This window comes from Lagopus muta, chromosome Z (assembly GCF_023343835.1).
Source record: "Lagopus muta isolate bLagMut1 chromosome Z, bLagMut1 primary, whole genome shotgun sequence".
NCBI lineage: Eukaryota > Metazoa > Chordata > Aves > Galliformes > Phasianidae > Lagopus > Lagopus muta.
The window spans coordinates 18,361,406-18,371,925 of record NC_064472.1 but is presented as its reverse complement, the minus strand read 5'-3'; the positions used below and the strand labels follow the sequence as shown (position 1 = coordinate 18,371,925).

The following is a 10,520-nucleotide window of genomic DNA, read 5'->3' as shown; positions in this document are numbered from 1 at the left end:
AACACCAAAATAGGTACAAATTATACTATATAAAATTGGTTCAATGGGGTAAAAACTTTTAATTAAAATATCTTGATATATTTAAAATAACAAAGGATACAATGAAGCCAAATTTCTTAACCCAGAGATTTCTGTAAAATTTGCTTGCACAGTAAGGTGCTAATAGAAGTTAGCCCTTAAGCCCTGGAAATCTTAGGAATCAGACACATAGCAAATATAATTTCATTGTGAAAGTGAACTTTGGTAGAAGAAAATCTATAGGACACCTGAGGTAGTAGAAAATGGAATAAACAGCAGTAGACGTTATTTACAACTTAAGTACCAAATAACATTAAGAACACAAAAAATAATTACACAATACAATTTTCAGTCCAGCTTTGATCCAAAGAAAATAAGAATATTACATCACATCTGCATTTTAAAAACACCACAGTTACCAGCAAGCTGAGGGAAACGCAAACAAACTCAAACAAAATGCATTTGGACAGCTAGAGGCAGTTTGAGTTTGAAATGTGGTAGGCATGGTGATCTACAAAGTAATACTGATTAGCTGAGGTTCATCAGTTTATACAGTTTACAGATCTGCCAGAAACAGTATTAATCTGACAACTGATCTTCCAGTACATGAATTGGCAAGAGTGCATCCTTTAAAGCTTGCACGTAAGAAAGACTTGGAAACAATCTTATTAGAATGAGAAATTCTAAAGTGGTCAAAAAAAAAAAGTCAAGTACAAAACAGTTAGAGCTACCAAACTTCACATTTCGGTATTATTTTTTTAACTCTTCAAAGTCTGCCAATCTTCCAAAACAAAGGAATGTAAAATTTCCAAAAGGAACACAATCACAACTAATGACACTGCTTTCTTTTTTTACTATTTAGAATGAGCACTATCATTCCTGTAAACTTATCTTTAAGATGTTTCACTTCCAATTTGTATCGTACATTTTTAAATGTACTGTAGCTTATTTAGTTTATCCTGAGTCTTTGAAAAATAACCAATTCTGTTTCAGTCCAACAACTTAACTGGCTTCTGAAGAGTTAAAACACGAACAGTATTTTTAAAGAATTAAACACAATCAATATTCGATTTAAAAAGATCCCCATCATAAAAAAGCAAAAGAAAAGCTGCCATTTTCCTTCAGAATTACATGCATCAGAATCTAAAAACCTGCCTTAAAAATAGTTTTAAAAATCTGTTTTAAAAACACACCTGCTAAAAACACAAGTTTTGCACTACAGGTGAAGCTTTACTTCACATTTTACTTTATCTTGCTTTTCAAGTCCAAGATCATTTCTTGATAAAATAAATACCTTTCTTAGGGTAATATTTTTTTTCCAACATTTTGAAATAAAATTATCACTAACAGCTACAGTAAATAGATGATGTATGGCAGAAGGAAAACAGCAGGTAAAACTTGTTATCATTGAAGAACTTGACCTCAAGGTTGTTACAGAAAGAATGAGATCTAGTGATAGCTGGCGCCTGCTCCCACCGAAGTACAGAACATCTGCAAACCTCAGTGGAAACTGAGTCTGGCACCTTTGACATAACTTCTGCATAATTTGCCATATGAAAAGAAGGCTCAACGACTTTTCACATGATTCAGAATCTAAATTGTTTCACGCAGAACAATCTTTATTATTTTTTAATGAGCTATACCGTCAGAGCCTTAAACACTGACTTGAGGATGGCATTTCAGATTTCCAGCAAATCTGGTTTTAAAACTTGTGTCAGCAAGATGTTCAGTGACAGTTTGCATCTTTCTAAAGACTATTTTAAAATATCCCCATTACCTGAAAGTTAAAAATACAATGAAAACAGAAAACTTTAATTTCAAAAGAAATTACACAGCCAGCAGTAAATGCACAGTGAACGACAACTGCCTGCTCTTACTTTAAGGAAGGCTTTTTTTCTTTTTTAAAGTATCCATCAACATTTTGATTTTTACACAGAGATTTGTATAGTCAAAGAGACAGATACAGAACTTCCTATTTGCAGAATCCTCTGCTTACATCTACATGATGTGAAGCGGAACAGTGATTGTTATATTAAAATAGATCCTGAGCCCTTCAGCTGCTAATATTGCTGAAAAAGTGCTCCAAATAAAATAAAAATCACTTAAGTTGCTAAATAATCATGCAGACTTAAAGAAAAATGCTTTTACATTGACACAGAGCCACGTGTTTGAAAAGGCACAGTTTACAAATCTCTGCAAAGTTGTGAAATGTTGCATACTGAGTTTAGGTAAAGATCTCCATTTGTCAATCACATACTTAGGTAGGGTCCTCCACTGGCCTTAAGTCCGGGATGTATCTGTCATCAAGGCCAGCAGATACAAGTTGCTGTGCTTAGCTGCACTGCAAGACAGTTATCCTATATACAGTAGCATCTTCGGTGTGTCCGCCTTACACATAAGTAGCTACCATGTAGTACGGAAGACTGGGTGTTTCAGCAGCTCCCGAGATGGGGGTCTGTCCTGAGGTTGAAGTTCTAAACACCGAAGAGTCACATCCCTCAAGCCAGGAGACAGGTGCGAAGGGATTGATGGAGCAGTGGTTGCACTAGCAATCTGAACAGAGAGAAAACTTCTTTCAAGCCAGTGACTCTTCAGAGCCCCCCCTCTTCCCCAAGCAGTAAAAAGCTGATCATTTTCAGCTGTTATGCTACACGCTTTTATCCGCTCAGCACAGTTCCCACTGCAGTTTATAGGGCTACATTAATTTCTGCCTCTCTATAAAATGGGTCTCAAGTTCCTTTATGACTCTTTCCCCAACAACATGTGCTTGTCACAGACTGCCTCTCTCCTTGTACTCTTCTCTCATTTTTCTTCTAGCAATATTCTGCAGCAACCAATTGCAGGGCAGTACATAAGAAGTGGCTCTCAGGCCACGGGTGTGGGTATTCTGAAGTCTGCTCCTTGCCATTGGTGTTAACTGGCATAGCAGAAGCCAGCATGGAGACAGATTGTCCTTCAGGGTGGTAGCAGAAATGCAGTAAGGACAAAGAGAACATAACTAGCTTAACATATTATGTAATATCAGTTAAATCTTTCTGAGATGGAAGCAAGTTGCTCCCTATCATATTGATTTTTACCTTCTCTAGATCAGACTGAGAAATATGATGGAGAACACTTGAATGTCACCATCAGATTCACAGACATCAACTCGTTAAGATGATTATCTCTCTTATTTGAATACTACCATACTAGTTCTGCTTCATGGAAACACTTTCTTTACTGATTCCAGTGGAGATGCTGATCACTTTCTTTACCTGTGTCAGTATTTTCTTCACTCATGCCTGGAGCTGAACTAGATTTTTAACTAATGATATATACAAATGTATGTATATGTCTACATATGTCTATTTGGCTCTGGGCAGCCTGGTTTGTTAGTTGGCAAACCTGCACATAGCAGGGGGGTTGAAACGAGATGATTGTTTTGGTCCTTTTCAACCCAGGCCATTCTGTGATTCTATATATCTAATTGGTTTTACTAAGAAATGTGGATAGACTAGAAAAGGGAGGGACAACATTTTTTTATAGAATGGCATAATGGTAGGCAACTTTCAGCAAAACCTGGTCATGGAACACATTTTTCTGAAGGATGTTTCCCCACTATGAAATATGAATATAAGCACAAATGTTCTATAGTAGAAACACTTATTTTGCTTCCATATTTTGTAGGATCGTAAGAAACAGTTCAAACGCTTGACTCTAGGAAGATTTGATTAACTCTACTCCTATATGTGTATTTTTTCTTTGCCTGTTGCATTAGTTGTATTAGAATAAAGCTTTTTCTACATACTATTGTAGATGGCTCAGAAAGAAAAGTCATTAATCAAAATGATTAGTATGATGATGTTAGTATTGCTTTTACACAAATTGTTCAGCCCACTGTAGCAACAAAGAACCTTACCTTAAAGATCAGAGCAAGATGATTGGAGTGTTTCTCTGCGTTCCAGGGCGGTTTAGCACAAGCCATTTCTATAACAACACAGCCAACGCTCCACACATCACAGCTCCTACCATACTGCTGACCTCTCAGAACCTGCACAGAGAAATCATAGCCCGGTTTATCTACTGCAAAGTCTCCTAAGTTCAAGAAAAATAAATAAATAAATAAAAGCAACCAAATGCATTCTGATCAACATTTTATTTTAACAGAGTGGTCAGTAAATGCCACTAAACTTACACAGAGAGCCAAAAATATAGTGCCTGATTGAAGGACCAATCAAACAATCTTGCAGTCTTCTGACCAAATGGTCATTTGTGCTTTCTTAACAATAATCATGACATATCTTTCAACAAACCACTTACAACGATTTCGATAAGAAGGAGAAATCACTATTGCTATGTTGAAATCACTCCTACTCTTTAGAACTAGTATATTTAAAATTAACTAGAAGCATTTATAGCAGTTTCCATGCACTTGGCTGTATGAATCAGCTAACAGAATTCAAACAGCTTTTTGAAGTAATTTGCAGAACTGATTTCTTACCTCTGGGGCCATAAATGCAATAGTTCCCAACAACTGTCCCTGGAACTCCCCAGCACCAGTTCCTTTTGATGCCAACCTGGCTGCAGCTCCAAAATCAGCAATTCTTAATCTATGACCTGTGCTGTCAATTAGCAAATTGGCACCTGTCAACAGCATAATAAAAACACTGCTAGTTGGTTTTCTGTTAGGAGGCAAAGGCATGCACAGGCAATTTTCCAATTTCAAGACTACGGATAGGCAGATGTTCCTCACCCTCAGAACCAAGGAAATCTTACAGTCAAGGGTAAATGCAATACTGTCACTTTTTTGTTATGCACAAAACTGCTGAACACAGCTTGAGGCCAGATGAGATTCAGAAAAGCAGTCAAACTTTCAAAGTAGGGCAAACACAGAATTCTGCAACAATGTCTGGAGCACAAGCAACAAAAGAAAATGTCAACTTAGAACTCTGGAAGTTTTCACTGTCTGCAGCTATCTGTTGAAATTTTAACTTATTTCATCCTTAGCTAGATTGGAGATGTCTTAAAGAGAACTAGACAGCAAATAAAAATTTTCCTGTTTCGAGGAAGAATATTAAAAGGCAAGAGTGTTTACCATTGTTATGTTGCTACCTATCTGGATCTGTTTCTTGTTTGTGGACAACTATAGCAACATGAAAGGCAGAATTTTAATAGAACTGAGATTTTCCAATAAATTCCAAGTTGTGTTCAAACAGCACAACTATGTTTATGTTCGATTAGGATGACGAAAGAGATCCCAGAATGTTTTTATACATTGAAACCTGACTTCTTCTGGCTTGTTCACAGACTGTAATGTAAATATTTGCATTAATTTAACTAACTGATCTCTAAAGCTATATGGCAACTTTATATTTTATTTGAACAAATATCCAGAAATCTGATTTCTTCCAAATAATTGGCACAAATAGCCAGCATCCCTAGGAATGCTGTGAATGTTCTGATTAATTTCTGTTACAGTTTTTAAATACAATCAGACAAACCCAACAGAGATACAACTCTTGAGATGGCATCCAAGAGGAACAACAGGTCTCAAGCAAGAGACTTGCTTGAGAAGCTGCTTTCAAAACAGTATGCTTTAAAAAAAGTTTTAAGTAAATCTTACCTTTGACATCTCTGTGAATTATCTGATTCTCATGGAGGTAAGAAAGGCCACGTAACAGTTGTTCTGTGTAATTAATAATAACCGATTCTTTGAAGGCTCCATATTTACTCAACAAATGAGCAACTGATCCCCCTAGAAGAACAGAATATATCAACACTTCTATTTCGGGATATAAGAATGTGGTACTGCTTCCTAAAATTTGAGTTCTCTAGGTAAAAGAAACATGATTGACGACTTAATTACTTTCTGCCTGAAACTGTACATTCTATTATGATAGAGGTTTTTACACTTCCTGAAAAAAGAATTTTATTCTTAAGAAATGCACCAATTCTTTAATTATCAAGTACTGGCATATAGATCATCAAGGATTTGGATTTTCCACTGTGCCCTTCCAAGTAATGTAAAATAACTCAGCACTGAGTGATGTAAAGACAGCTCCTGACAACTCATTACCTAAGTAATATTATTGCAGGAAAGAAAATTTACGATCAGCAGTGCAGAAAATAACACATACTTGACTTTTGCTTGTTAGCACTCTGGTATTGCTAAGTGGTTTATGTGAAAGAAAGTAAGTTAAGGAGCAATGCTTTCTTTCATGAGAGAGAAGCATGTGTAACACAGCAAATGTATTCTTGATAACCAGACTTGACAATTTAATTGAAGTCATAAAATAAAGCTCCTTCTCAAAAAAAAAAAAAAAAAAAAAAAAAAAGATATAAAACTTTTTCCGTGCTATATACAATAGCAAGAACAAAATACTACTAAATTAACACTTAACAGATTTAACATTTGAATGCTTTTTTCTGAAGCATATTTACTTGCTGCCTACCATCAGAAATTTACTGTAGGTTCACAAATGCCTTTGCATTTTCCTCACACAATTTTAAATAAAGGAAAATGTAATAATATTTCTTAGGGGCTCTCAACTGCAAGTTAGTGACAGAAAATTCCCAATTTAAAAAAAAAGATTCCCGGTAAGAATACTGCTTAATCTGTATTATACAAACTTTCCTTTTTCAATCAGCACAAATCTTTAAATCAGTAATGAAAACATAGTTTTGCAAACTAATGCAATCCATGGAATATTGTGCAGTATGAAAGTACTTAGTTTCAAGCCAATCCATACTTTCATTATTTTTTCACATGTAGCTTTTTACCTGCCATCCATTCAATAAAGAGGTTATAGTTGCTCTTCTCACATGTAGCACCCAACATGCGAATAATATTAGGATGGTTTAGATGACTCATCATCCGTATCTCCTCCCTGAGTGCTTCCACTACCTCTTCTTGCTCAGATGATGTGTTCCTGACATATGTCACCTGTTTTGAAATACGACATTAAGATTTATCTTATATAACCGCCAGTTCTGTATTTGTGGCCCGTCCTCCTGCCCACTGGTAAAGCAATGAGAGCGGATGTCTTTCCATCTCTGCTCAGTCCCTTCAGCTGAGAATAAATCTCCATGCAAGACAGCCATAGAGAATTAAGACCAATCTTCTGGTCTTACCAGCAGAATCCCTGCTTAAACTAAGCTATATATTGCAAAATGTGTACTAGAAAGTACTGTATTTCTTAAAATAAGAATAACAATAATAAAATGAAAACGTTAATACCATGCATAGAGTTTGTATTATGTGTTAGGTGACAAATGACAGCAGAAGACACGAGCAGTTTGTGAGAGGACAAGGATTTAAAATATATAAGGTGAATATTATATCAAGAGAGCTGGGATTGTTTAGTCTGGAGAAGAGGAGGCTCAGGGGAGACCTCGTTGCTCATTGCACTCTACAACTTCCTGAAGGGAGGTTGTGATGGAGAGGAGTTTGGCCTCTTTTCCCAGGCAACAAACAGGACCCAGGGAAATGGCCACAAGTTGTGCCAAAGGAGATTTAGTTTAGACATAAGGAAGAACTATTTCTCTCAGAGAGTGGTCAGGCACTGGAATGGCTGCCCAAGGAGGTGGTGGAGTCGCCGTCCCTCGCAGTGTTCAAAGGCATCTGGATGAGGAGCTACACGATACAGTTTAGTAGCTTATGGTAGCAATGGTAATGGGAGGATAGTTGGACTCTTGTAGATCCTTTCCAATCTTGTGATTCCATGGTTCTATAATATCCCACAGAAACACTGAAGCAGAATATGTTCAAGAATGTGAAATATTTACCTGTTTTACAGCCATTAATGTCCCTGTTCCTACATCTTGAGCTTGGTAACAGGAAGAGAAAGCTCCAAGACCAATTTGCTGACCTTTAAGCCATTCTGCATCTTCCCTGTAATGATGCTTTGCTTTGGTATGTCCAGGCAGAGTTTCTGGTGTCTGCAAGTTACATTCCAAATCATTTATTTGTTTATTAGCATGCATCTACAATGTTTATGTTCTTGAAGACTATTAAATACTCAAATTTATAAGCCTCTCCTCTCCCTTACAGTTACGTATATTGCAGTATTATACATACTTTGGATGAACACATCCTTCCACAACCCACACATTTCTACTGTATGTTAGAGCATAGCTGCTCTTCCGCATTACTAACTGAAAGTGAAAAGCAAGATATAAAAACATGAATAGGACCAAGACTTTTCTATTCCTTATCTCATTTCTAACAACCTAACATAAGCAAAATTACACTTTCCATTTAATTTACTTCTGCTTCACCTGTTGTCTTACGCAAGCAATCACAAAAAACAACTATTTCGTTCATTCCAGCAACACTACCAATTCTGCTGCCTTTCCTAGGCATGTAGCCTCACAGCATCTTACTTCCTTCAAGTCAAAATACTTGACCATTTTGAGAGCTTCCATATAACTTCTTTCTCTATTCTTATTTCTTGTGCTTCTGCATGTGTACAAACAATGGCCTTTTGGGTTTTAGCAGTACCTTAGGTATCTTGCAGCTTTCCTCTCAATATGTACTGAAAGGAAGATCTCTTCCTACTCTGCTTACTCTTTCAGAAACTAATTTGATACCATGTGATGGCTTTTAAAATAAATCAACACCAAAACCCAGTACAGTTTAATTCCTAAAAACTTCACTCTCATTTTCTGCTTCCCCCCCTTTACACTTTCTTCTTCGCTATTTTAAGGAGAGCTACATATCTCCTTTCCAAACACCTTCTCTAAACTCATTAATAACCATGGAAGGACTCTGCGGCACCCTCAACTTGTAGACTGTTTATATTCCAACTTATAGGAGAGAACACTGAGGCAATTCATGTTTGTACAACTCTGAAAACACACCAGCACCACCTTAAACTATGCAACTTCAATTCAGATGTTTATTCTGAATTCCCATGTGCATACTTACATCCTGCTGAATAATTATGATATCTTCACCATTTTCGACCTGTAGTTGGGGAATTATCGGCAGGGCATCTTGAGATGCTGACATTGCCATAGCAATAGCTAAAGCTTCCTCTTCTTCAGCTTCCATCTTTTCCTTGCATTTTTGATTATGATTTACATCATCTTTGTAAGTATCATCATTTTCTGCCCTCTCAGGAGAAAGAACTGCAACTTCGGACTTGAATGTAACTGTGCCATCGCTTGTTGGCATGGAGGCCTCAAGTAGGTCCTCAATACTAGAGTTGAGCTCTGCACTCACATCCAACCGACATTTCTCATCTACTGGTGTGAACACCGTCTCTTCACTTGGTATAACTGCACTACTGTTACTACCATTGCCATCACACTGAGAAGTATCATTCAGGTCAAGAGTCATACTGTTCTTTGAAGTTTCTCCCTGCTTGTTCATATCATTTGGAGTGGGTCGTGATGGCTTTGGCCTGTGTATGTGACTAGATGGCAATGGCCTGGCTTGGGTAAAAATTGGAGAAAGCTTATCTGGTTCTTTATTTTCAGAGCAGCTTCTCTGAAACTGGAGGGAAAGCTTCCGTTGTGTTTGAGGAGAAGGTGAGGAGATTTTGCAGGGAATGAATCCCTGAGGTCTGAGTTTAGAGACATCTGTTACAGTGCCAGCTGGTACAGATGGGTTTGAAGGAGAGAGAAGAGTTGGGAATAGTGACTGGGAATGACTGGATGAGGGAGAAGAGTTCAAACACTGACTGTAGGGTTTTCCTTTTGTTTGAACAGCTGGCTTTGGTTGCTCAGTGGTTACTGATGAAACAGGAAGTCCCACAGCTAGGCCAGCCAGTGTCTCAGAAATGTCCTCTGGACTGGCACTCAGTTTTTTGTCACTTAAACCTTTCCCACTTTTCCCTGATAACTGGACAGTATTGTTAGGAGTATTATTTTCTGTAGCTTCTGGAGAATTATCTGGTACAGGTAGCTGCAGAAAGTCTTCATGTCGACATTCCCCAGACTGTATTTCTTCCATGCCTAGCTGGATGGCTTCTGCAACTTCCATTTCATCTGCTATTGCCATCAGACGTCGACGCATCCTTGTGTAATGAGTTGAGCTTGTCACACTCAGCATTTCTAACAGCTTTACAAACACGTGAGGCACTCTTGCCACCATTCTTGCTGAACTCAAAAATACTCTCCGTGATAGTTTACCGACCATTGAGTGGGAATTGTCAATTGACAGCAAGGCGAAATTTAGAAGGGAGAGAAGTTTCTTATACCTGTAATTAAAAATAAATACATTTTTAAAAAATCTGTTTTATGAAGTGATATGCTCTGGTTAGCCTGTGCTAAGAAAGCCGTTTCAGACCATGTATTTAGCTGTTAGTTCTGCAGTAGCAAAAGGACTTATTGCTTGCACTGCTGTTTCAGAATTGTTTGATAGGTCAGAAACAGAAAATGGCAACCAGTTACCCTAAAGTAGGTGCACTTTTGCATGTAAATATTTGTTTACAGGAATGCATCATCCCACAATTTTTTGAAGAGATCACCAATGACACCATCAACCACATAGAGCATTAATTAAACAGTGTAAGCAAGTA

General features: G+C 37.3%; 1 protein-coding gene across 1 annotated transcript in view; it reads right to left on the bottom strand.

Moving 5' to 3' along the window:
- Positions 1-25: 25 nt before the first annotated feature.
- The window catches only part of MAP3K1 (mitogen-activated protein kinase kinase kinase 1), a 56,640-nt gene continuing 46,145 nt past the window's right edge, over positions 26-10,520 (bottom strand). Inside the window, 7 exon segments of the mRNA XM_048930485.1 lie at positions 26-2,571; positions 3,917-4,048; positions 4,499-4,641; positions 5,621-5,752; positions 6,778-6,940; positions 7,783-7,935; positions 8,924-10,199. Coding sequence (XP_048786442.1) covers positions 2,422-2,571; positions 3,917-4,048; positions 4,499-4,641; positions 5,621-5,752; positions 6,778-6,940; positions 7,783-7,935; positions 8,924-10,199 — 2,149 coding nt within the window. The 3' untranslated portion in view covers positions 26-2,421.